Source organism: Simochromis diagramma, unplaced genomic scaffold, assembly GCF_900408965.1.
Source record: "Simochromis diagramma unplaced genomic scaffold, fSimDia1.1 OVJJ01000367.1, whole genome shotgun sequence".
In the NCBI taxonomy this organism is placed as follows: Eukaryota; Metazoa; Chordata; class Actinopteri; order Cichliformes; family Cichlidae; genus Simochromis; species Simochromis diagramma.
This window is the reverse complement of record NW_024387288.1, coordinates 1,034,107-1,061,508: the sequence shown is the minus strand read 5'-3', so window position 1 is coordinate 1,061,508 and position 27,402 is coordinate 1,034,107. Positions and strand designations below refer to the sequence as shown.

Below are 27,402 nucleotides of genomic sequence, written 5' to 3'. Positions count from 1 at the left end.
CCTCCTCCATGTTTAAATGCAGTGACGAGCTCCAACCTGGCAACGCCAAACCTGAGGAGCAGAGTTTCTAACTCGCTCCGATCATCTTCAAACATCACCGGGATCCAATCAAAGGTTCCAAAACACACACAGAGAAGCAGGAGGGTCTCATTCGGAGGAATAAATCTGTCACCGTGTCCCGCAGATGATAAGAGCTATTACTGTCAGGAGACGGCAGGCCTGGAACGACTCCTCCTCTAATTGAGTTTCAAGAGTCTTTGTGGACAGAGAAAGAAACGTGCTCAGGCCCTCACTCTGTCAGCAGCCACAGAGAGGCCGCAATCACTGAAGGGAACAAACTGCTGGAATTACAGGGACAGAGACAAACCGGGGGGACGCTCGGCATAAAAGAGAGCAGTCAGTCACTTCACAAACACCGAGGAGCTTCAGAACACACCGACTTCACCGCTCTGCATCTGCAGCTGCTCTCAAGTCTAAGTGAAGGCAGAACACCAGGAACTGAGATCAGAGTATTTTTCCAAAACTGTTCCAGCTTCCTGAGAAAAATACTTGGGAAAGCCCAGGAATGTCCCCGCCTGCTCATCTGGTTCGTTGTGAGCCTCCGACTGATTCGGGTGAACTTCTCAGCAGGTCGCTGATGAAGCTGAGGTAAAATACCGTCAGAGCGCTGACAGCAAACCCACGAGCACAGACACTAACGTTTAAAATCATCACACTAATGTTCGTGGACTGAAAACACTTTGCCCTTCATCTACGAACGCCGCGACCGTGGGTTTGACTGTGCTCACGCTGACCAGCTGGACCAACGAACTGTGATGCATGACACTGGTGAACCACTCCCATGATCCCGCACTGCTTCACACGACGTTGTGTCTCAGTTTATTACTCTTCGTTTCACACAGGTGGGATTTGCCTGCAGAGCTTGATTGATCGCTAAAACTGTGAGAAATATATTCGATCACCGTCGTTCCATCTGTTTTGTCAGCACAGCGTTCCTCTCATGAGTCACATAACCTCACAGAGAAAGAAAAACAGGCAACACCGATAAAAGAGGAAGCATTTATTACAACAACATAAACAATGATGAATTATAGACGCTGAACATTTAACACCCAATGGGCTGCTTCATAATGCGTCTCATGTCGTGATGATGTCACATAAACTTATCGCCACTCTGACGCCGTCTTTAAAGTTTCAGTAGTTTGTATGGACGCTGGCACTGACAGCGCCCTCTGCAGGGTTTCATCAGGATTGGTCCAAACTTCAGAGAACACACAATCATACATGATCCCTACAGTATGATGATGATGATGAACTTCATCATACATGAAGAGTCCTTGTGTCCACCTGAGAGCACTTGGTGTTTGATAAAGTTTGACATCAGGTTTGTCCTCGACAGCCTGACAGATGGAAACATTCGAGTCTGAGACGGTGGTCCCAACTGTTTTCAAAGCAACAGCATTTCTCGTGTCTAAGCGTACGCCAACACACATCATTTAGAGTATGAGTTGTCATGTTTTGTCAACAAATATGAAAGATTGTCGTCTTTTCCCAAAAGCAGCCTGAAAACACGTCTGGAAATATGAGCGAGCGCCATAGGAGAAGCAGGACGCCAAGCCACGCCGCCGAGCCACGCCGCCGTCGCGTTCAGCCCTCTGCGCATGAAGACGAGGGCGGGGAAACACCTCCCTCTGACACGTTGGAGGCTAAACGCTCTCTGTGCTCGGAGCTGGAGGAATTATTCCATCATTAAAATCAATCAAATGTCGTCGTTGTGTAACAAGTCCAGCTGCATCCGATTTACACAAACAGGAGTTTTAATGAAGAACACTTGTCTCAGTCGTCTTTACTGTAAATGCACGGATGAAGGTCGGCGTTCTCCCACGTCTGGGTCGCGTTGTCCTTGTTAAGCCAGTCAGTTTGGTTTTTCTCCATAATCTGTGATGTATCACCCAGGAGCAGACAGATAACATCCTCCGGAGCAGGAAGTTACGACCGAAGCCCGCAGCGTGCAGCTACACGTGCGCTTACTCAGGACTCGCAGCAGAGAGAAGCTCTCCCTGCTGACTCAGCGCTGCCTCTGATAACAGCGATTCATCGTGAGACACACGATTTATCTGCTAAAAAAATACGTTTGGGAGCAGAGGAGGAGGACGGGCGAGCGTCTTCCAAACCACCTAAAAGCCCCTGAGAGGACACACGAAGCTGTGCTGACGTCACCGAGCTACAGGAGCATCACGTCTGTTTACCGAGCTGAAGCAAACCATCTGGTATTCACATCGAAATGAGTCAAATCTCCAAACTCAGGCTGATGTTAAACTCAAAAACAAAACACGGAGGAAAGTTACAGGAAGGGAAATAACGTGTACATGAGTCTGACAGCGTGCAGAGAGTAACTCACACCCAGCTCAGCTCCAGGCTGAAGGCAGGCGGACCTCAGCTGTTAATCTAGGATCAGTTTCCACAAAGCAACATTAGCTCCACTTCAGAAGCTGAGAGTTTAAACTCGGTGTTTAGTAGGAAATAACACACAACTGTGAGACAAGATGAATGTAAAACACAGGGCTTCATGTCATCTCAGCCTCACAGGTCACACAGGCCTATGGACCAGCTGGTCACTGACCAGTTAGAGTGGAAATACCATCATCCTCAGTCTGAGGACAGCTGATCATGTGATCATCAACCAGAGACCTGCGGAGCTCCAACATCATCATCAGAAGCACACAGATCGGCTCGTGAGCCGAGCGCGTGGCCACACGTGTGGGCGTTGGGTTCCTCTCACACTGAGCAGCAGGACTGCTGCAACAGCTCCTCAGCAGCAGGGTCAAACTGACCTGCAATCAGCAGGTGAACCACAAAGATACAAAGAGCCGACGTCGCTGTGAACGCCTGGACGCCACAGGTCAGTGAAGCCCGGGGTCACTCACCCGACACCTCAGACTTAAAAAAGTCACAATCATGAGGATCACGAGCCTCTGCAAGCTCGTCGCTTTCTGCTTCCTGACAGGTTTCTGTCTACTCGAGCTCACCTGAGGACAGCTGCACCACAGTCTGACAGGTGTACCATCCAGTCACGCTCCCCACCTGCCGCTGTCCTCGGAGCGGGCCACGCCCTGAGCGGGCGCTTCACACCAACAGCAGGAGCGCGCTCAGAGCTCGTCTCATCAGGTACAGTAAGTGAAAACAAAAGACGGTGCACTTCCTGTACGTACAGACATGAACATGGAAACATCCGTAAAAGTTCCAAACACACCAAAACAGCCTACCTGACAGAGTCTGACATCAGTAACGGACACAGCAACAAAAGCTCGACGTGATTGGCTGTTACTGGAACTATTAACTGGGGTTTTTTGAGCTGGTGGAAAGTGAAATCCTCCCCACACATTCATCACATCAGCCCACCGATCATCCAGAGCAGAAATATATTTCCCCCGAGCCGCGTTCAGCTGTCAGCCTGCGGCTTATCCGGGTTATCTGGGAACTGACGGGCAGGTCTGCGTGACCTGGAGGAAGCCTCGAGAGCGGCGAGACTTTAAATGAATTTCATCCTGAAACAAACTCACGACAAACTTCCTGCTCACTGCTCTCTCAGACTTTCTCCCTGCATCTTTGCTATCTCCTGGTCACCGAGGTGATGTGATATGACCATAAAAGCGTGATGTAACAGCACTTTGCATAAACAGATGAGCGGAAACAGGTTTCAGCTGTTTCCACTTCATACATCAGACTCTGTAGAAAGTGATCGAGCATCGTTGTGACTCTACTTTCAGGTATTTTCCAGCCTTATTTAATCCACTCAGTTCACACAGCCTCTCCCATAAATGTGTCTGAGCGTAGCTCTCTAAGGTAAACTAGATCAGGGCCTGCAGGTCTCTCCACGCTTTGATCCATCCATCCCAGAAACAGATATACTCATAAATACGAACAAACTCTGACATTATTATCTCTTATTTCACCTTCATGTCCAACACCTGGCAGCTGGAGATGCTGAAGGTTTGACGTGACGTCAGAGGAAGCTCTCCGTCTGTCCTCACACCTTTAATTCTTCCAACCTTCAGTTCAGCCCGTTTCCCAGGAATGTTCACTGGAAGAGCGACTTCTTCTGCAGCATTTTTTATGGCATTATTTGACAATTTCCAGACAGTAATAAAACTTATTTGGGGAACTCATGTCCAAACAAAGACATGCAGAGCTTTAAAGATGACAGAAACACTGCATTTCAACCACAAAATGGAGCAAAGGAATGAATTAAAAGATAAACTCTTGTAGCTCAGTGCCAGAGCGAGTAATTAAAACTGCGCTGTTTAAGGTTGGCCTGACAACACCGTGGAGAGTTTATCCCTCCCATCCAGGGTTAAGGCTCCGAGCTCCGCTTCCCAAGAGAAACACGTTAAAAGCATCAGAGGTTCAGTTTCCCAGAGCTGCTTCATCGTCATCGTCAGTGAACAACTGAGCGAGGAAGAGTCCCAGAAAGGATTCACATGTGTAAAAAGTCTGGTTATCACTCAGACCTGACGGGGTTCAGGATCATGTTCCATCAAGCAAGTTGTCAACAGGCACCACTGTCTGTTTAACCTGCCAAGATTCAGCTCAGTCCTTCACCAAAAACACACCAACAGCTGTAGATCACTGTTTGTCTCCCTGCACAAACCTTTTTCATGAAAAGACCCACAAACTGAGACTCTGCCAACGCAGGAGAAGCTGGTTGTGACTGTTGGCTGCTGAGATGTTAGATTCAACGACAGGACGTGTCCTGCAGAAAGGTACGAAAAATCACAAGTTCAGAAAAGTTACTGTAACTAATTCAGCCTGACGTCGGTACGTTGGCTGTTAGTGCTGAACGTTTGTGGCAAAAAGCATCCAACAACTGGATTCTTGAAACTAACAGGAGATGAAACTTTGCATTTCTTCTGATCAAACCATTACAGGTTAAGGCGCCGACGGAGGCTCTGCTACTGTGGAGGAGCAAAGCAGTGACATCAGCCAGAGCAGATAACACTGCGTTGTTTGAGTTCTCTTCCCCAGAGTCGGTGTAAACCCAGAGACAGTGGAGTTAAATGTTTCAGTTACAGTCCGTCGTGGCTGTGGAAGCTGTTTCCTTTGATCAAAGCTTGTACTCACTCAGGGGGTAGCTTTACAAAGCAGGGCAAGGTAAAGGGAGCAGGGCTGCTTAGCCTGGGAGTCCAAATCTCTGAGTTCCACCAAGAGTACGAACATCCCAAAGGTAAAGTTTCATTTCCTGTTTAAGCCAATAAATCAGGACAGCAGCCAAAGCTACAGAGGCTGTGCTTCAGAACTGACAGCTCCTGCAGTATCAGACTGTTTCCCAAACAGAAGCATGAACAATGCAGCAACATGAGCAAGTCACTAATGTTAGGGTTCAATTCCCAGGCTGTAGGACTGTAGGTGGATGGGGCTGGAGGGTAAAGTCTGTGAGGCTCTGTTTAGTGAAGGGGAGAGTAAAACGTGGTGCTGCCAGAGGTGGGTGGTTTCAGCCTGAGGAGGGGCTCATTTATCTGATCTTACATGTTAGGTATCCACTTCAGAGGCTGTTTAGGTTTCAGCTGGGATAAATCAAGCGCACCTCCAGTAGTCAGGATATTAAAGCCATATTTAGCTGGATGTTTTCTGCAGGACCTGGACGCTGCCCAGACAGCATGACCGATACATGGCCGGAGGGTCTGCAGTCATAAAAACAAGGTCGGTGAGTGTCGGCCTCCGGGGGGAGGGGGGGGACGAGGGCGAGCAACAGGAGGGCAGACACAGAGACCATGAGGAGGTAAAGATGACCGTGAGGACTCCAAGACGCCAAAATATGAGTTTATAAGGGAACGAGAGAGAGTTCGTCTTGTAATCGGAAGGTTGCCGGTTCGAGCCCCGGCTCCGACAGTCTCGGTCGTTGTGTCCTTGGGCAAGACGCTTCACCCGTTGCCTACTGGGGGTGGTCAGAGGGCCCAGTGGCACCAGTGTCCGGCAGTGGCTACGATGTAGCTGCCATCACCAGTGTGTGAATGTGTGTGTGAATGGGTGGATGACTGAATGTGTAAAGCGTTTTGGGGTCCTTAGGGACTAGTAAAGCTATACAAACAGAGACCATTTACATCACAGCCTGGACTCAAACAGAGAAATGATGAAGAGAATAAACTGAAAGGACTGTCAGCTGATGTCACATCATCAGATTTGTTCCACTCAGGTTCATCGATCTCATTTAAGCACTTCTCATAGATCTGCTGATGAATCCCACCTGTTCCTCCATCTGTGTGAGCTTTCAGCACCTTTAAACTATTCAATAAACAAAACTTTTTCCTGTTTGTGGACAAAATTCATTCATAAGATCAAAAGAAAGAAATGAGAGCGTGGAGCTTTGGTTCCTGCAGAGACTCCAGCAGACGGTGCAGCTAAGAAGCCCAAAAAGAAATGCAAAAAGCCCTTTATGATGTCAGAAATCTTTAGTGACATCACTGAGCACACTGGCCTGAACACAAACTCAGCTGTTCCTCATATTCAAGGATTAGGCAGCATTGACCCTTGACCTCCTAAGACCAGATTGATTTTTCCATCAAAGTAAGTGAGAACATGAACCTGTACCGTGATCCAGGACAGGCACAGTGAGGAACCATCATCATCATCATCATCATGCGCCTTCAAAGCTCGACGAACAGAGAGGCGGTGAGACAGATGGGCGAGCGAGAGGCCGTCCACCAGCGCCGAGCGTCTTTCCCGATCACTTCCAGGTTTGGGATGATGACCTCTGACCATCCTGATGAGGAGCTGCTGTGTGGACCAAGCAGCAGCTCTACAGTGGACTCATCTTCTTCTTTAATGGGATTATGGGATGGCTGCTGGTTTCCCTCACATACAGCCTTACAGTCAGGTTCATCCAGCTCCTCGCTGGAAGCTGGAGGAGAAATCAGTTCCAGAACGAAGACATTATCATGCAGAGCGGGTGATAAATCCCGGCACTCTGATTATGATTACAGTCAGATATGGTAAACACACCAACATGGGAGACTAACTGAACTTTAATTGTGTTCAGTCTCCCTGCGCCAGCCCTCAGCAGCCACACAAGCGTCTGCTCTGAGCTCAGTATCCACGCTTTAACCACCCACTTGGTCCAGTCTGATGTCGTGGGATTCACCTGCACCACAAACTGAACTTTGACCCTCACAGCGTCTCTACTTTCTGTTCTTTCAGCTCAGAATCAGTTAACGAGTCGTTAATGTTAACATACACTCGTGTTTCACACAGCGTGTCCTCGGGTGGGCCACCGTCAGAGCGCAGCAGCAGCGCAGCAGCAGCGCAGCAGCAACACCTGCGTCAGGATCATCACAACACGATGAAAACATAAAATGCAGGATGACTCGTGTTTCTGTGACAATCTGAGTCTGTTTCTGCATTTTTTCCTCTATTTTACCAAAACTAGTTATTATTTTTAGATTTATGCATTTAATCTTGTGTTATTGTACACCCATGCAGCATTTCTTCATTTAACTCTTCAAACATGTTCGTTTTTATATTTCTGTTTTAAATAAATGTTCCCGTTTCCTGCAACGGAGCCGAAAGGCTGACAAGACAAATGAAACCAGCCTCACGAAGCAGAAGAACAAAGCAAAGATGAACGAGTATTTAAATAAATAATCAACTAACAATATTAGATAATATTAACAATAATAATCAATAATAAATGAAGTAAATTAAAATATGTCAGAGCCAAATAAATCTGTTTTATTAGATAAATATAAATAACACATCTCACTGTTATTTTTAATTTAGAGGCTTTTTTTTTAGAACGGATCTATTTTCTGTGGCGTATTGATCTCCCTGGACTTTCTCCCACACACAGACACATTACAGCGACCTCGTGTCCTGTACATGTAACGTGTGTGCTGCATGTTGCAAACCACCGAGCGAGCGTTCAGCTTCACAGCGAAGCAGAGCAGCTCACACTGTCCAAAGCTCACGAGCACAAAACTCATGCTGAAGAACGTCTAAATCCATAAATCATTCACTCCCAAAGGCTCCACGCGGGATGCATCGAACCTGACAGGCAGGGCGAGCTGGGGGCGGGGCTTAACTAGACTTTTTACCCTTTATTCATACGCCTAAATATTTCATGAATTCACTTTTGTCCCAACGACCTGTCCTGATAAAATCAAATAATCTCATGGACGGACCGGAGGAGCCGCCGACCCTCCCGACCGGCCTCTCACATGTTCGCGCTCATCAGCGGAGGAACATCCATCACACTCTGACGTCCACGTTTGCTTCAAAGGCCGGTCTGTGTAAACCTCGTAGCTCGTGGAAACTTTAAATCCAGAGTAAGAACCAGGAAACATCCGAATGAAAACAAACCCACGATCCACTTTTGCCCACTTAACTGCTCCATGATCTACGGCCCGGCAGACGGGAGATCTGATGTGGTTCCATCTGTTTACAGCCTGCAAATGGATGCTAATGAAGGCACGCCGGGCAAAACAGCGGCGGCCATGTAAACAGCGGCGCGGGAAACTGAATCCGCTGAGCCGCTTTCAGCTGCAGTCTGAAAAAGCTTTTTTTTTGTAATTGCAGCCATCATGTGGGAAACATTTACTGCGAGAGAGATGTAGCAATTATGGAAAGCAAAATAAACGAGCGAGGAGCTGCTGTCGGCACGCTCGCCTCTGAGGCGGCGCCCGCAGCGACCTGCAGCCGGTGGCACTGCGGGGATAGCGATTTAAGGATCAATACGAGGATTTACGTTATCGTCGCCAGCTGGACCACCGTGGCCTTCTGCGCAGGAACCTCACCCATCAGCTGATATTCAGAATCCCAGTGACAGTCCTAACTGGTCCCAGTACACCAGCCAGAACTGCAGACACACACATGACGACTTTGTCCAATCAGACCCATCTGAGACCGTAAACCTATCAGGACACGGTTAACAGACAGCAACAGGCTCACTCTCCAGCGCCCCCTGCTGGACACGGTTAAAGCGCCTCTTCATTAGCTTCATATTCACAGCTCTGCTCTGTCCTGCAGGGGCTGATTGGTTCATGAGCTACACCTGGACCAGGTACGAAGGTTGGTGTGAGGGACGGAAAGCAGAGTCGTGACTGAGGACCACGGCGTCCGAGGGTCAAGCCGTCTGTGTGGACGAGGCCAGATGGACTTATGAGAAGTTAGGAGAAGCATCCTGTAAGCGAGGCGTGACCTCACAGGATGTTATGATGGCGAGATGTTCCCAGCCTTATGTTAGAAGCTGAGGGCGGAGTTCTGGACTTCCAGGGCTCCTGAACATGATCCACTGCTGTAATTCAGACGGGCGGTGCTAAAGGGCCAAAGATGAGCTGGAAGGAAGCTGCTCTGGTGACAGATGTGATGTAAGCCTGGAATAAAGTGACGAGTCCAGCACGGCTCTCAGGCTGCAAACCTCTGGGTCCACGTCAGGGAGTAAACTCCACCCACAGCCCAGAGCTCTGCTCCACATGCACAGGTGATGAAGCTGTGTATCATCAGCACAGCAATGGAAGCAGAGACCAGGATGATCTGACCGAGCTGCGTCGCAGCAAAGCAAGCAGAGCTGCAGCTCGGTTCATCGCGGCGTTCAGTCACCCCGACAGCGACGCAGCACGAACACATTTAGTGTCACGACGGCATCACCTGCAGGAGAGCGGGCAAAACGAGCAACGAGTCACATGACCACAGCTTCACAGCTGCTGTTGGTCCCAGATGTGTGGAAACATCTGCACCATCAGACAGTGCTCACAGGTGTGTGTCTGTGAGTATGTGTGCGTGTGTGTGTGTCTCAGACCAGCCCATCTGCCTCTCTGAGTCTGCAACTTGTTTTCAAGTAACTTTGGACACACACACACACGCACACACACACACACACACACACACACACACACGCACACACACACACGCACACACACACACACACACACACACACACACACACACACTCTCTGAGTCATAGCTTTTATAAGACGGGCCATGCCAGGTGGTGATGGGAGCTGTTGTCCTGAAAACACACAAACACACATTCAGATAAAGTTGAGCGACAGCAGACGAAAGGACGGCTGAAGTCACGTGTTCGTCTCGTGCGCGATCTTCACGATAAGCACGCTCCAGCCGACACGTGTTAGCGGTACTGCACGCCACCTTTTCTTCCTCTCTTCATGCTTTTGATCCTCACGTCTCTTCTCGTGTCTGTGAAAGCGTCTCAGGATCTTTTCAAGCCTCACAGCCTGTTTTTATAACGATGTTTGATATTGTTAGCTTTTGTTACAGCTGGAATTTAATCAGCGTCTCAGGGAGGGCGACATCATCTTCTCTATGATGAAGATGAAGTTGTGCTACAAATTTGTACTGTGTTTTATTTCAACTCAAACATGCATCCATACTCGGTCCAGCCTGTGCTGGTCATCAGCTCATCGCTGAGCTACACACGCTTCATTCATCCTGTACAGGTGTGTACTGTATTTATTCTTATTATATTCTAATTTTTGCTTCATAACTTTTGCACTGTCCACTTCCTGCTGTGACAAAACAAACTTCCCACGTGTGGGACTAATAAAGGTTATCTTATCTTCATGCTGCTTATATCACAGGTGAGGGCAACAACAGCTACAATGCATCACTGACTCCATCGCACACTGTTCCACCTTCCCTTTACCTATGAACAAGGTTCCTACAATCAGGGTGTGTCTTCATTCCAAAACACAAAGATCAGTGCAGAGCAGCCTCCAGCACCGAGGCTCACCTGAACTCACCAAAGTCAGGTCGCCTGACGAAAGCATCACAAACAGGTCCAGAGAGTAAAACAACCCCCTGAACCTGCTGACGTGTGCTACACCGTCTCCCAATATTTATCAATCAGTTTGCAGAATTCTGTCTGCTAGAAGGAGGAGGCGGAGTCACATTTGTTTAAGGTAGAGCGTTTCACCCAATCGCCATCGAGCAAACGGACACGATTCATTCAGGCGCGAAGTCAGCGCCTGCTCTGATTCACAACCAGAAAACAAAGACTCACAGGCAGGGGGCGGGGCTACAGGGCAGGGGCAGATGCCCAATTCTCACATATGATTGGATGACAGTGGAAACTGTTTGACTAATCAAGGTGATTGTTTTGATTTTACAGACAAAAAAAAGACATAAAGAGTGATTCATGCCATTCGTGTTTCTGTCACTTCTATACACACACACACACACACACACACACACACACACCAGCCTGGAGCTGTGTGTGTGTGTGTGTAACAGGCTGAGTTGTGTAATCTGTGACTAATGTGTTTTTAATTCATATGGAGACAGTTGAGCATCCATCACACACACACACACACACACACACACACACACACACACACACACACACACAGGTGCTCTACAGCATTCAGGTGACCCTCACAGACACTGAGTCTGCACTGCCCTGGAGGAACAGCTGGAGCTTAATCATAGCCAGATGTTTGTAGATATTGATCATTCAATCAGCTGAAACAATCGCCATACCTGCTCAAGGTATTCATGTTTGCACAAGACACACTCACGCACTCATACTGACACATGCCGTATCACGTGCTACACCTCACATCTTTATCAGCGGCCCGTGGGTCCATGCTGGTAGTCGCTCACGCGTGATAATCGTCTCTGTGTGAGCTGAACCTGACTCATCTGATCCGCTCCAGCCTCCATGCGGGGTGGGCGGTATCAACAGTGTGAATTTGGCCAACGGTAGAGATTTTGACTATACCGCTCTACCGCGATAGCGCATGTTGATGGCGTCATCAAGCTGCGCCTGTTTCGATCAAAAGCATTGCAGCAGCTGCAAACAATATCATCTGTACATGCTGCCAGGCGACAGTAAAAGCAAAGAGACGAAGCACGTTTTGGAATATGAGGAAAGCCAGAAACTGCGCTTCCTCCACTTCTGTACCATTGATTCATTAATGCTGTATTCTAACACAGCTGCTCTATTCCCGTGTTGTTGCAGTATATGAATGACTAACCTCGTATTGTGGATGGATTATCTCAGTTGTTCTCCTGACTGAAGTTTGGTCCGTTTACAGCATCCTGCCATGCGATTGCATTTGTCTCTAACCATCAGGAACCTTCACGTTAACTTTTATCGAGTGGAAAAAAGTTAGCGTTCATCCTCCAGCTTCACTGTGTTTATTATGCTAACATAGCTGTGTAGCTAGCGCTCACGTAGCACATCATTATCTACCAGCTAGCCCAACTTCAGTAACCCTACAAACGTCACTGCTGTTTAGTTTTCTGTCTTCATTCATGTTTGAAGTGATAGCAGAGCTGTACGTTTGAATTGTTTCAGAAATCTCTCAGTCAGAACATGTTATATCATGTTTAGGTGGAAGCTAGCGAGCTAACTTCCTGCTAACTTCTAACTCCGTTAAATTTAATGAATCCTGTTTTCATGGATGCCTGGATCTTAAACTTAATAGTTACACCTGGTAAAGCTGCAACGCTGATCATTTTATTAAAGATGAAAGAATTTAGACAGTTTTTAACTCTCAGTGATGCTGCAGTGTTCGTTTGGCTTTGGGACCTGAAGAAGACGGAGTTTAGGACCCAGATTACTCTGCAAGGCTCCTGACTATGGTAGCTGTAATGGTCCAACAATCCATCAAGCGGTGCGGCTTCGTAGCTTAGCAAAGTCGTAAACATTTCTTGACAGATTTGTGAGCGCCGTGTAGCACATAAAATCGGTTCGAGGTCAGTAAGCACAACCAGAATTCATACATAAGGCGCTCTGTCGATTTTTGAGAAAATTAAAGGATTTTAAGTGTGCCTTATAGTGTGTTAAATATGTTACACAGAAGAAAAGAATATATCGCGATATATATTGTTACAGCACATGCTTCATATTATACCGTGATATGGATTTTAGGCCATATTGCCCAGCCCTACTCCACTCAACCACAGACGGAGGATGAGTGTCGTCACTGACCTGTGGCTCGGAGAACACTTCTTGAATGCTGTTGATTGGCCCAACTGGAACACCTGAGCCCTTGAACTTCTTCAGCCAATCAGCCGTGGTCTCCTGCAGGAACCTGACAGACAGATGAAGAGGATAACGTTTACCTAAAACATGTTCTGATTGGTCAAACTGTCCTGTCTCTTCATCACTGTTCTAATGAAGGACCTCAGGGCTCCCGATGATGATGACAGTGAACAACTTGGCAACCACGTGGAAGAAGAACTCTTTTTCAACAGGAAGAGACACCTGACAGACACCTCCCAGTGTGTGTGTACCTCTGTGACAGTGTGTGTGTGTGTGTGTGTGTGTGTGTGTGTGTGTGTGTGTGTGTGTGTGTGTGTGTGTGCACCTCTGTGACAGTGTGTGTGTGTGTGTGTGTGTGTGTGTACCTCTGTGACAGTGTGTGCGTGTGTGTGCGTGTGTGCGTGTGTAACTGTGACAGTGTGTGCGTGTGTGTGCGTGTGTACCTCTGTGACAGTGTGTGCGTGTGTGTGTGTGTGTGTGTGTGCGTGTGTACCTCTGTGACAGTGTGTGCGTGTGCGTGTGTACCTCTGTGACAGTGTGTGTGTGTGTGTGTGTGTACCTCTGTGACAGTGTGCGTGTGTGTGTGTGTACCTCTGTGACAGTGTGCGTGTGGTACCTCTGTGACAGTGTGCGTGTGTACCTCTGTGACAGTGCGTGTGTGTGTGTGTACCTCTGTGACAGTGTGCCTGTGTGTGTGTGTGTGTGTACCTCTGTGACAGTGCGCGTGTGTGTACCTCTGTGACAGTGCGTGTGTGTGTGTGTACCTCTGTGACAGTGCGTGTGTGTGTGTGTACCTCTGTGACAGTGCGTGTGTGTGTGTGTGTGTGTGTACCTCTGTGACAGTGTGTGTGTGTGTGCCTCTGTGACAGTGCGTGTGTGTGTGTGTACCTCTGTGACAGTGCATGTGTGTTTGTACCTCTGTGACAGTGTGTGTGTGCGCGTGTGTGTACCTCTGTGACAGTGTGTGTGTGTGTGTGTACCTCTGTGACAGTGCGTGTGTGTGTGTGTGTGTGTGTGTGTACCTCTGTGACAGTGCGTGTGTGTGTGTGTGTGTGTGTGTACCTCTGTGACAGTGTGTGTGTGTGTGTGTGTACCTCTGTGACAGTGCGTGTGTGTGTGTGTGTGTGTGTGTACCTCTGTGACAGTGTGTGTGTGTGTGCCTCTGTGACAGTGCGTGTGTGTGTGTGTACCTCTGTGACAGTGCATGTGTGTTTGTACCTCTGTGACAGTGTGTGTGTGTGTGTACCTCTGTGACAGTGTGTGTGTGTGTGTGTGTGTGTGTGTGTGTACCTCTTGTGCTTAGAGCGACTGGTCCTAGCACACTTCAAATCCTGTCTCCCCCCCACCCTGGACCCCCACCAATTCGCATACCGCCAGAACAGGAGCACAGAGGATGCAGTCTCCATCGCACTGCACTCTGTCCTCTCACACCTGGACAACAACAACACCTACGCCAGAATGCTGTTTATAGACTTCAGTTCAGCATTCAATACAATCCTCCCCTCACAACTCATCAGGAAACTGACAGACCTGGGCATCAGTTCCCTCATCTGCAAATGGTTACTGGACTTCCTGACCAACCGCCCCCAACACGTCCGGCTGGATAACCGCTGCTCATCTACCATCACGATGAACACCGGTGTACCACAAGGCTGTGTGATGAGCCCTTTCCTCTACTCCCTCTTCACCCACGACTGCAGACCTGCTGATGGTTCCAACACCATCATTAAGTTTGCAGATGACACTACGGTGATTGGCCTCATCAGTGACAACGATGAGGCCGCCTACAGGGAGGAGGTGGATCGTCTGGCTGAGTGGTGCGACACAAACAACCTGCTGCTTAACACCGAGAAGACCAAGGAGCTCATCGTGGACTACAGGAGGAATGCTGACCCACATCCACCCATCCACATTAAGGGGACGGCTGTGGAGCGTGTGAGCAGCTTCAAGTTCCTGGGAGTCCACATCTCCGAGGATCTCACCTGGACGACCAACTGCTCCAAGCTGGTCAAGAAGGCTCACCAGCGCCTCTTCTTCTTGAGGACTCTGAGGAAGAACCACCTGTCCTCAGACATCCTGGTAAACTTCTATCGCTGCACCATCGAGAGCATCCTGACCAACTGTATAACAGTCTGGTACGGGAACTGCTCTGCCTCGGACCGGAAGGCGTTGCAGAGGGTCGTGAAAACTGCCCAGCGCATCGCCGGAGCACCACTTCCTGCCATAAAAGACATCTACAGGAAGCGGTGTCTGAAAAGGGCTGGGAAAATCATCAAAGACCCCAGTCACCCATCGCATGGACTCTTCACCCTCCTGCCCTCTGGGAGGCGCCACAGGAGCCTCCGGACTAAGACCACCAGGTACCGGAACAGCTTCTTCCCCACAGCTGTCAGACTCCTGAACTCTGCCTCCTGACATCTGACCCACGTTAAACTCATGGACTGAACATACACACACCCACAATGGACAACTGTACCCTCAAACACACAATAATAACATGGACTGAACCACCACTCACAACCACTAGCACTTTATATAGCCTCTGTAGAAACTATCTACACCCTCACTTATCTTAACTGCACTACTGTATAGCTCTGTGTAAATAATCATTCTGTACATTCGATAATCTTTAATCCTACAACTGTTTACAACTTGCATAGTTCCCATTTCTGTATAGCTGTATATCCCAGATTCTGTAAAGTTATTTATTTCATATTCTGTATAGTTTTTCATATTTATATCCTGTTCATATCCTGTTCATAGCTTGTACTCACTACAGCCTGTACATACTTATAGTTATAGAATATTCACAACATACTTCATACCGTGTACATTATAACATACCATAATAGACCCATTTCTGTAATATACTCACATATCTATATTATTGCTAATATATATTGTAATATATCTATATCACTAAAGCACTTCTGGATGGATGCAAACTGCATTTCGTTGCCCTGTACCTGTGCATGTGCAATGACAATAAAGTTGAATTCTATTCTATTCTATTCTATTCTCTGTGACAGTGTGTGCGTGTGTGTACCTCTGTGACAGTGTGTGTGTGTGTGTGTGTACCTCTGTGACAGTGTGTGCAGCAGCTGTTTGCGGTTCTCGACTCTCAGCTTGTTGGTTTTGTACTTGGGCTCCTCCGTCAGCTCCGTCAGCTCCATGACCTGCAGATTTCCACAGACAGCAGAGAGTGAGTGGGAGAAACATTCTTCAAGCCAGCTGTTTCCGTGGTAGCATGTCTGTGTCCGTACAGGTAAACGGACTCACCTGGCAGACTCGGACAAACTGCTTTTCATTGCCCGCAGCCACAACGATGTGCCCGTCTTTGGTTTTGAAGCCCTGAAAGAAAAACACACAACATGAACACAGCGACGTTTCAGTTTGATAGAAACCTCTGACAGCACGCTCACAACCGCACACGTCTAACCTCTGACAGGCTCTTACATTCACGTCCATACCTCTGCTCAGCTTGTGTATAATCCAAAATGATGAAGCATGAATATTACTGCAGCTAGACTTCCTCCAACATAAATATGAACGTGTTTTCTCTTGTGCAGAAGTTGAACGCGCTCCCCTCCATCTCTTCACAGGTTACTGCATGAGTGATGTGGGCACCGCCTTAAAGCTGATGGGACACCTCCGACTTCACGTCTGCTCAGCTTTTGTTTTTCACAGGTTCAAAGTGAAAAGACGCTGGGACAGCCTGGCTGACTGAGCTGGACTTTAACAACTACATCGATGTGCTTCAGGTCAGGTTTTTTTCACTGCAGTGCAACATGTTTGTGTTGTGCTGCAGATGGCAGAGCACGAGAGAAGAGCAGAAACTCGATACACTAACACACGATCAAAGAAATAAGTTTCAGGACTCCGGTAGAACAACTTCCCAGGACTTTAGGAAGTTCTGAGGCAGCAGACGCTGACTTTGTGCTGCCGACTGTGGGGAATAAAATCATTTTCATTAAGTCGATGCTTCCCAGCAGGTAGATATGAAATTTACTCTGATTAAATAAAAGGTGGTGAGATCATGAAGGATCAGCGTTAATAACCCGAAGCCCACCAGAGGAAACCTCCTCAAAAGGCCAGCCGATGGAGGCCTTCCTCCTCCTCTAATCTCCCCGCTCATCTTCTCCTCCTCTTCCTCGCTCACTGAAGTGCCTGTAATAAAAACTCTTCACCACATGAAAGCAGCAGCAGAGCAGCTGTCATACATCACAGCGCACACACTCGGCGGCGGCCACGTCCCGCTGCGCTGTGTGTGCATTCAGACCACTAACCCCTCAGTCACACTGCTGCTTCGGTTTCATCTCACCCTCCAGGGAATTGTGGGTAATGCAGTCCACACGGGGCTGCGATGGGACATTCACCCACAAAACCTCAAACAGTCCTCAGAGAGGTCGCAGCGGGCGGCTTCTGCCCCCTGCTGGCTGCAGACCTGAAGCTGCTGACCTTCACATATTTACATTTTTTAATTTTTAGGCTCCTCCAGCTGCTAGTTTTAGTTTCACAGGACATTTCCTGATGTTCCACAGTCGCTGCTTTCATCTACTGCACATGTGCCAAACACTGCAGTTCCCCTGATGTCCACCAGAGGCTCCGGCAGTGAGCCAGTCCCCTTAAAACGTTGGAGCATCTACCTGTCTTTGACTGACAGGTAGATGCTACCGCATGTGGTCTCCAAGGCTAATTGGCAAAAAGAAACTGATGGGGTTGCTAGCACCATCCAGCGTGCTGAGTCAACATCACCCAGGTTTGGATTGGTCCGTGTTGAACCAGCACGGTGGGTTCGGTTTATTTCACAGCCCAGTGCATCATGTCTGTGCATCTCTCCAGCCGGGACAGCCGATGTTTGTCTGAGCGCCTTTGACTTTGGTATTTATCGATTATCTGTAAGAAATGGTGCTTTAACATGTCTGTGTGAACTAGAATTTATTAGAAGTTTCTCTCATGTGCGGTCTTGTTTTCATTGTTTGAAGTTTTATCCTAACACAAATGTAAGTATAAATTCAGAATTGGATTCCACAGTGTGGACACGCTGTAGCTCTGAGTGCAGCTGTAGTCCTGGACGTCCTGCTTCTCCGACAACTCGTCTGCAGGCAGATTATCGTCCGAGTTCAACCTCCGATCCTCTGAAGTCTCCTCTCTGGCACGGCGGATGTCTCTGTTTTTTTGAAATTGAACCATCTCAGAAATCAGATGTGAACTTAAAAAGCGTCGACAGGGGAACGGATGGCTTCTTCAGCTCTAACATCTTCCTCGCAAAGCCGCAACCACAACACCAGTAATTCTGTTGTTCCGACTGTCGTGATCTCCGGAGAACCCGTCGGCTCCGCTTTCATCTCTGGCGGCTTTGGGGGTGGGAGGAGGGTGAGGGAACGCTGCATTGTGGGTAAGCCGGTTCACACGAGGATTAAAACAGTGTCGGACGATAAAGCTGCGGCTGGTTAGAGATGGTGACCACAAGAATCGAGCCGCCAGAGGAAGGAGAAAACATCACGCACTGTGTGTGTGTGTGTGTGTGTGTGTGTGTGTGTGTGTGTGTGTGTGTGTGTGTGTGTGTGTGTGTGTGTGTGTGTGTGTGTGTGTGTGTGTGTGTGCACGCGCGTCCACATGTGAGTCATGACCCTCCATAATAACAGCAACATCTCCCTCAGGCTGAGTCAGTAATGTGAAGCAGACTGAAGGCGGATAGAAAACACGAGTGAATGTGAAGAAGTTCTTTATTTATTCATTTCTACTTATCTGACAGTAATAACAGTTAATGGTTCATTTTATTGAAATGAGTTCCAGGAACCCGAAATGAAGAAAACATCAGAGTTAAGGACTTTTAAAGATTCAGGTGGCTGGATCGAGCAGGGTCCGAGCGTGGGGTCAGGTTCAGTTACAGCTGAATGTTAAATCTGAGGGTTATCTTCCAGTTTTACAAACCCCAGCCAGGGTTTGAGCCGTCACTGAGGAAGCTTCATGCCAAAGAAATCAGTTTAGACTTTAGAAGAATTTAATGCTCACAAAGACAAACATACAAAGTTGTCTCGGCTTTTCCATGTGTGAAGGACTGCAGAGGGAAGCATCATCAAGAAATCCAAAGACGGTCACCGAGAACAGACCGGGCAGAACCAAGCAAAGATTTCAAAACGAGTGAGTCTAAAGAGCCCAGAACCACTGAAGAGACACTCGTGGATGACTCAGCCGAGTCGGGAATCGCACAGGGATGCACTGAGAGGCTGCAGACCGGGAAATAGTCCACTTCTGCATGTCGCACTGAGGTATGCTGACTCTATGCAGATTCTACAGACTGCAGTGTACTTTGGTCAGATCAGATGAAAGCAGAGCTTCGTGCACAGAGTTTGGAGAAAGGAGACGGGCTACGACCCAAAGGAGCATCCCCACAGTGAAGCACAGTGGTGGCAGTATGTTCTGGTGACAATTCAGTGTCTGGGAATCTCATCGAGGTGGGAGGAATGATGAAGATAGAAGGATGTGTGATCGCTCAGGAGACAACTGCAGGCTGTTACCCAGCAAACAGGACACACCGCTGACCGTTAGCATCAGGGAAGCTAATAAGTTTTTGTGAAATCATTTTGTTTTTGCGTGCAAAGTAAAATAATCTAAGCAAACAAAATAAAACTGGCATGTTTTAGAAACACTTTTAAAAGTAGTCAAACAGCAAAAACAATACAAAGAACTGCAACACGTTAAAGAGACACGAGCCTGATCCAAGTCAACGCATCGTTACTTTATGACCTACCACAGAGCCAAGTCTGCCAGAGCTTATCTTTATATTTTACATGCTGTGGAGCCATTTTTGGGAGCATTTCAAGTTGCTATACATCAATACAACCATTATAGCCCAAATTTTATTAATATTTATGCTTTAAGTTCATAGAAACTACATAAATTGCAAAACAGTGCAATAAACTACAAAAAAAATTGAAAATCATTTTTGTTTTTTATTTGCATATATTTCCAGTTTTATTCCTCAAAACTGTAAATACAAAAAAGTTGCACAAAATAGTTTCTAGCCACAGGAAATTTATTTTGAGTGTCTTCAAAGTTTTATTTTTGAGATACACCAATTTTTATGTCCTGCAGGGAAAACCAAAATAAATATTATAATGCTAATTTGCAAAAAAACAGCGTGTGCATGAAAATAAACTATTTCCAGCAGTGCAGTTTGAGTTCTAAGCATCCCAGAAACTATTCAGCAAAGCTAAAAGTCAAGCATGACTTATAAAAACACCAGTATAGGCTTATAAGGCCCTGAAAGTAAAAAACTACATTTTCCGTGAAAATGATGTCACTTCCGGTTTCGGGCAGGTCATGCCGGACACGCGATAGTTCGCGCTGACGTCTATTCCAACGTAGGAGGTGTTATGAACAGCTGATCGGATCGGCAAAGCGTGTTTCTGGAATATTATGTTTTTGTTGCTGCAAATACTTTTTACGACATTTTTGCAAAGCTACATGTGGAAGGAAACCGTGACCGAGCACAAGCTGATGGCATAAGATGTAAGTACAACTTCTCCGGTTTCATATGCAACTAAAATTATTGCGTTAGCTCACGTGGTTGCAGTTGTACAGGGATTTAAAAATAGTTACGCAAAACGGAGCGTGCCCGCTCCGACCGGTCTTACAGGTTACAAGCAGGTTAATTATCGGAGATGCTCCGACTGAGCTGATGCTGTTGGAGTATGTAGAACATAGTTTGGGAGCTCATCCGGGATCTACTTTAACCTCCCTGTAAATCTGCCCATTGCCACGCCCACCTCGTCATTAAGTATTCTTGTCAGCTCAAAGATGATTTTTAAAAGTCTCTGAAACAACTTTGTGCTGCCTGACAGCAGTTTTCAGTTCAATATGAAACTCCGTGAAGCAGGAGCGGTTCCAGCTGCTGCTTCTCTTTATTTAGTTTTATATTTTAATCAGGGTTTCCTGCATGGGTTGGTTTGTGTTCAGTCTGCATCTGCTGATTTCCATCCAGCCAAAACCCCGAGCGCTTTGAACCTTGCAGAAACAGATAATTCACATTTAACGACACCACAGAGAAGCCGAGGGAGAAGAGAAACAGCTCTAACTCTGCTCTCTCATGCTTTTATGAACCTTCAAATGTGATCAGGAAAAGAAACTGTCATTTGTTACAGTGACAGCCTGGAGGATGGACACACTCTGTTGATATCAAGAACCAACGCGATGGCCTCGAAGAGACGTTTGTGACCTTTAAAGTGGTTTAAGACAAAAAGTGCAACACGAGCAGAGCCGCCTGTGTGGTTGGTTTAAGGAGAACTGGAAATCACTTCCACCCAGGCGGCAGTGTGACACAAAACGTTTAAGATGACACTAATCACTTCTAATTGTTTGATAATTGTCCATCTGATTTATGGCTCAAAGCTCGTCCTGCTCCGTCCTTCTCTTGACGTCAACTCTCAGGACTTCCTCAGATCTCAAACAGCTCTTCCTCTGACAACGCTCACGCCTGAGACTCGTATATTTGGATGTTAGAAGCTCTGAGAAAACTCTCAGATCCGTAAATCTGCACCAACAAAGCTGGAGGGTGTGGCCGGAGAGAGGGAGGTCAGAGCGTGCGCCGAGACCCTGAAAGTGTAATTCAGCCCATCTTAGTCTGAAGCAGTTTCTGGCGTCAGAGACGTGTGTTCCTCCCGCAGATGCAATAAAGTCTGTTAATAACAAACAAGCTCACAGAGTCTCCTCAAGCCTGGAGGGAAACTGTCAAACACACCAGAACTACAGCTGGCAGAGACGCTCAAAGAGACACCAGAGAAGAAGAGCCACGCAGTCAGCTGGCTCACGGCTCGCCGACCAATGACGCGCTTCGATCATCCGGCTGAGGCGCGTTTTAGAGGCTAAACGCTGTTAAACCGTAACATCGCAGTGACAGAAGAGCGGACACGTCTGTGGTAAACTCTGGTTTGTGACTCTACTGTAGCTACATGTAAGTGCTGCTCTTAAATGTTCCTACAGTAGAGTCTGTGTCTCCTTTCGCAAAGGTTAAAGGTCAAACCACAACACGGCCCTGAGAACTACAACATGCTTACTATGTAAGACAGAGAAACATGTTTCTGCTGAATCAGCAGGAAATCACACCATAATTACTCCTTTGTTTCCTATGAAACCTGATTCTAGTGCAGCCACCTGTAAGTATGACAATGACACTTAAACTCTGTTTAATTAGAAAGGACTGACTGGCCACATTATAAAGTTCAACCCTTTGTTCTGCTGCCGTCGTCACAGCTGAGATCAGCTCATCATTATTTAATATTCGTGCATCACTTTTCAGTTTTCGTCTGTTTTCCTGACGTCACCGTTTTATTCTTTTATTATCTAACAATGTTGATTCAATGTTATATTTCCTGAGGTTTTTTCTGTCTTTTCTCTGTGTTGCAGGCGTGATATCAATAAAGTTATTGTTAGATAGTGGCCAGTTGAAGGTGTTACCTGGTAAGGTACGATGCTCTCGTGGGCCGTCCCCCAGCGCCTCGCCTCCTTCCCCGCATTCAGGTAGTTAGCAGCAATATGGCTGAGACAGGAAACCTGAGAGAGAGGGAGGCCGCAGTTACACCTGAGCCCGGTCACACGGGCGCTAACAGCTGATCTCTCCTCAGCGTGCACACCGAGCCGCTCACTGCGTCTGAAGAGCTGCTGCAAATATCAGCAGCGTGATGAAGGCACATCATGGATCACACTTACAAACATGGTGATGAAGCTGCAGAGTTTAACACGGTCACCGAGTCTGGAAACATCACGGTTAGTCAGGGTCATGAATTTATAAAACAATTATTGGACCCTGTCAGCTTTATTTCACCAGCAGGTAACGATGAGGTTAAAGCTTCTCCAACGTCTTCACCGACACGCCTGCCTCAGCGAGTCACATGATGCTGTGAGGTGTGCGTGCTGCTCACAGACACCTGAAGGGTTACTTCAATATTTCCCTTCATCAACTTGAATCAAAGAATCTGCACTTCAGCCACATCACGATCACCTGACTCAAACTGCAGCGAGTCGCTGCAGAGACGCTCGTGGACGGTTTCTGTTGTTCTTCTACAAACGAAGCTTCAAGGATGACCCCCCCCCGGGTCAGGGTGCTGACAGGTTTTTATCTTCATATCAAACTATTCTTCTGCATGACACTGATTTCCTCTGACTCACCACGACTGCTTCAAGCTGAGCTTCAGACTGTTTGACTCTCCTGCGCCTGAAGCTCTGTGGGACCTGCAGGCAGCTCGTAGCGGTTCCATCCCCCCGACGCTCACACGCTCCACACGGACTCGGATCAGAGCGCTGTGCGCGCTCATTGTTCGCACTGCGGCCGGCGTGCCTGTGGTCGCAGCACTTCAGACAGGAATGCAGTGGGATTTAAGAGGGGGATTGTGGGTATTTTATTTGTAGCAGCCCCAAGACTCGACCGCAAGGATCAGAACCTCACAGCCTTGTTAACCAATCACAGGAGGCGTGCTACAGATTGGTGTATGCAGACATATTCATCATCATCCTTCATCGTGAGTCCAGACTTCAGGTAACATTTCTGTTCATGGGTTAAATTTAAAGGTTGGAGCTCAGGATGCTGGTTGGTGTTTGTTGGTGGCGTTTATGAATCTTCTTGGCAGGTCGGTGCTGAGGAGCACGGACGCTGCTCCGGTCCCGCATGCTGGACCAAAACTCAGCGAGACACACGTTAACTTTTATCCACATGTCATCCCATCATCTGTCCCTTTCTGTCCAAACACGACCCCGCTGAGCTGCCCAGCGCTTTCAGGCCGAAGCAGCTGTTTCTGCGTGTTTGTTTCTAAACTGCAGACTGAGACTCTCTGCAGGATCATAAAGTCCTGAAACGAGCTGAACTCGGTCGTATCGCAGCGCCTTTCCCAGCCAGAGAGGTGAAAAATGAGAATGCAGAAAACATAAAACATGCCTTTAAAAGCAACACTGTCAGACAAGCAGCGCGTCCTGACACTGCAAATCAAACGCACCCCGGGAGGCTCGCACAGTGCCGGGTCCAAGTGGGATGCGGGATCCCATCCGTCTCGGAGTCCGGGTGGTTGCAGGATTAAGAATCGCTCGCTTCATTTAAACAGTCAGAGAAACACTGACGCGTCTGTTTAAACTGATCAGGATAAATCACAGGCTTGTTCCAATGCCTCCACCTTCCTGCTCCACACACAGCTGCAGCGACTGCTTATCTGCACCGTCACAAACACTCCATCGATCAGCCAGCCTCAGCGCTTTCATTTACCAGCTGACCCTGAACACAGCGCCGTACCTGCTGCAGGTAAGAGCGTCTGCTCAGCTGATGTGTCCTGAGGCTCTGACTGAGCTTGTGTGTCACCTGAGTGGGTTTCAGCTGCCAGCTGAGCGTCGCAGCACCCCCACCTGTACATCACTTCCTCCCAGCACCTGGAGTATCCGCTGGTCTGCTGGCGTCTCTTACACTGCATTCATTTCAGCACCTGTGGAGAATACTGAGAGCTGATTGGCTCATCGTCAGGTGATTTTACCTGTGATGACAGCAGGTTGCAGTCGATGTGAACTCCTCTGCCCGTCTTCTGCCGTTGCAGCAGGGCGGCCATGACAGCTCCGTGTGCGTACAGCCCCGTCGCCAAGTCCGTCATGGCGACTCCCGGACGCACCGGGTCGCCGCCCTGCCAGCAGAAACAGAGGATTATGGGAGATGATCCAGAAAGCTGACGTGCTGTGAACGCGCCAGAGTCAGTACTTCCTGTCAGTGCTGAGATTTACAAGGACTCATTCCAGATTAATCCTGTGCAAAAGTCTTGAGCCACCCCTCGTTTCATATACTAAGGAAATCTGTCTCATTATTGTATGTATGAAAGTACAAACACAGGAAATAAGGAACGCTGAGTTTGCACAATAACAAGCCTGAAGCTGAACATTTGGTGTGAGCATGTTTGTTTCTATCTGTGCCTCTTTCTGTAGGACAGGGCTGTCAGAGGTCTGCAGGCCTCACTCTGCTAAAGAGGATCAAGTGATGTGTGGGAGTAAAGAGCCTAAAGGTCACATTTAAACCTGGTGTCTGTTCTGTGCACAACACTGGTCGTCCCTCGAGGAAAATGCTCGGGTACAAGGACTGGACTGAAGGTGAGACATGAAGCAGCCAATGTTTACACAAGAACTCTGAAGGAGCTTCAGGAAGCTGGAGCCACTCAAACAATACAAGAAGTTCTGGCTGCTTGGAAGGAAAACAGAGAAACGAGGGGTGAGTCGAACTGTGAGGACATAAAGTTTCATTCAGTAACTAGTAAATCAAAGATGAACTCTAAACTGCTTCAACATTCTTCATCTGTTCATGACCGTAAGTTTCACGTGCCTGGCTTTTATTTTGAAAGCCAGAACAAACTGGGTTTCCTGCTCAGACCGGACAGCAACATCCACGTCAGGGATTCGTGGACACATCGTTCATGACTGCATCCTAAAGACTGTTTCACAGTGTTTACATTCTCAGCTACGATGACGAGCCAAGAAAATGTTTAACAATTTAATTTGAAGTTCACTTCCTGCACTTCCTGCGTGCTGATATTTCTACAGCTGCGTCTCAAAGTTCTGTAAAGTGAAGCCAGACATCAGTCAGAGTCTGACAGTAACATCACAAGTGTTTCATTTGTAAAGACATGGAAACCTGTTCATGCTCAGCAGGATCAGGACGTTACTGAGCATGTGCGGTCTGAGTCTGACCTCGGGCCCGGTGACGTGCATCATCCCTGACACTGCCGAGGCGATGGAGTCGTACCCTGGACTCTGAGCGTGAGGACCGGTCTGTCCGTAGCCTGAGCGCACACACACACACACACACACACACACACACACACACACACACACACATTACTGCCACGGTGCCAGTGGTCTGGTTTCTCTCTGACCTGAGTGAAAACACAGCAGGGAATCAAACCATCGGCCTCTCGGCGTCTCCTCTTACAGGAAAACCACATTCCAGCTGATGTTGAGTCTGCAGCGGTGACTAAACAACAAGACGGATTTCCTAAACAGTCCGAGCTCAAAGCTCGCTTTATATCAGGAAACAAAGAAAAATCCCACAAAGGCTTTGAAAATGATAAGCAGCCACAGACAGCCTGAGAAACAGCCGTGACCTCCGAGGCTCGCTGAGCGAACATCTGCAGGAGAACGATGTCAGTGCGCGGCTCCGTGCACGTCGTACGTGCACATCTAAACATCTGTCCTTGTCGTCTCTGGTGGGGTCGAGCTTTTCATTCGATCACACCTGAAACCAGCGACTCAGACCGTGAACTCATCAGGAGTGTCTGCTGACCTCAGATCAGCTGAGCAGTAAACTCTGTTCCCCATAAACGTCTGTACAGTCAGGCTTTGCTTTACGAGTCGCCCCCTGCTGGACATTAAAGAACATGCAGGTTTTATGTCCATGTTTTGTGAAGCGCCTGTTTAAATGTCAACGAGCTGATGAACACATGGAAGATCCACACTCTGTGGACCGGTTCTTCCTGTGGAAGTGACACCAGAACTTAAACCTGCTGCTGCTCTTTGCTCTGCGGGACAAACGTCCAGGACGTCGCTCCGAAAGCTCAGGATGAAACCAGGCCGTAAATCTGCCCACTGCATCCAGCTGCTGCAGCTTAATGAGGCCTCCTGGGTAATGTAGTTCATTTCTCCTCAATAAAGGACGGGAGGGGCTGGAGCAGTGAGAGCGACACGGAGAGGAATGAGGGCAAAGGACACAAACAGGAAATGGAAAGAAAACAGAAGAAAGGAGGCGGAGCAGAGAGAATGAAACTCTTTCATCGTTTATGGCGCTCGTTTATTCTCAACACATTTTCCATCAGCTCTCCTGACGGACGGGTTTTAACGGCACTCTGCCCAAATCCTCGCTCCACCCTGCAGGGTCACAGCTCTTTACTCCACCCGAGGAGTGGAGTGAACCTTATTAGTGCTCGTGTGGAGAGGAAGAGTCACCCTGTGGAAGAGTGACACACAGATTTCTGTTTGCAGACATCCATGAACTTCCTCTGAGCAGCTCCACCCTCCCCCCTCTGCACGTGCTCAGACTACCTCCACCTCTCTGACTCTGAGCTGTCCTTCTGTCACACTCGTCTCCACCCTGCCTGCTCTCTGTGGCTGGTTGACCGCAGGTATTTAAACTCCTCCACCTTCACCACCTCTGCTCTGTCTTGCTTCTCTTCTCTGCAGAGCACACCTCCACCTCTCCTGTGCTGTAACATCACAGCCTGCAGACAGGAAGCAGAGCGCTCCGGCAGGAAGTCTGTTCATACTGTGGAGTCTGACCCCATCTAGTGGCTCAGAGGGAGAACTGCAGGAGGTGGAGGTGTGTTTCCACAGCTCCTAAATCCATCAATACTGGACGTTCCACAGTCCTTGAATCATGTGACTTGAGT

The 27,402-nt window shown here is 48.0% G+C and overlaps 1 protein-coding gene and 1 long non-coding RNA gene across 3 annotated transcripts in view; one reads left to right on the top strand and one right to left on the bottom strand.

The window, feature by feature from the left end:
• The window catches only part of sugct (succinyl-CoA:glutarate-CoA transferase), a 64,672-nt gene that overhangs the window by 34,951 nt on the left and 2,319 nt on the right, over positions 1-27,402 (bottom strand). For both annotated transcript variants that reach the window (XM_040003873.1, XM_040003872.1), the window contains exons 7-12: positions 25,712-25,803; positions 24,517-24,660; positions 22,460-22,555; positions 16,277-16,348; positions 16,076-16,173; positions 12,944-13,046 (exon numbers count right to left, since the gene is read on the bottom strand). In XM_040003873.1, coding sequence (XP_039859807.1) covers positions 12,944-13,046; positions 16,076-16,173; positions 16,277-16,348; positions 22,460-22,555; positions 24,517-24,660; positions 25,712-25,803 — 605 coding nt within the window. The remainder of the gene's footprint in view (positions 1-12,943; positions 13,047-16,075; positions 16,174-16,276; positions 16,349-22,459; positions 22,556-24,516; positions 24,661-25,711; positions 25,804-27,402) is intronic.
• On the top strand, positions 1,635-24,790 carry LOC120716378. The gene is made up of 3 exons (XR_005691883.1): positions 1,635-1,645; positions 13,649-13,651; positions 24,690-24,790. It is a non-coding gene; the product is annotated as an uncharacterized LOC120716378 (long non-coding RNA).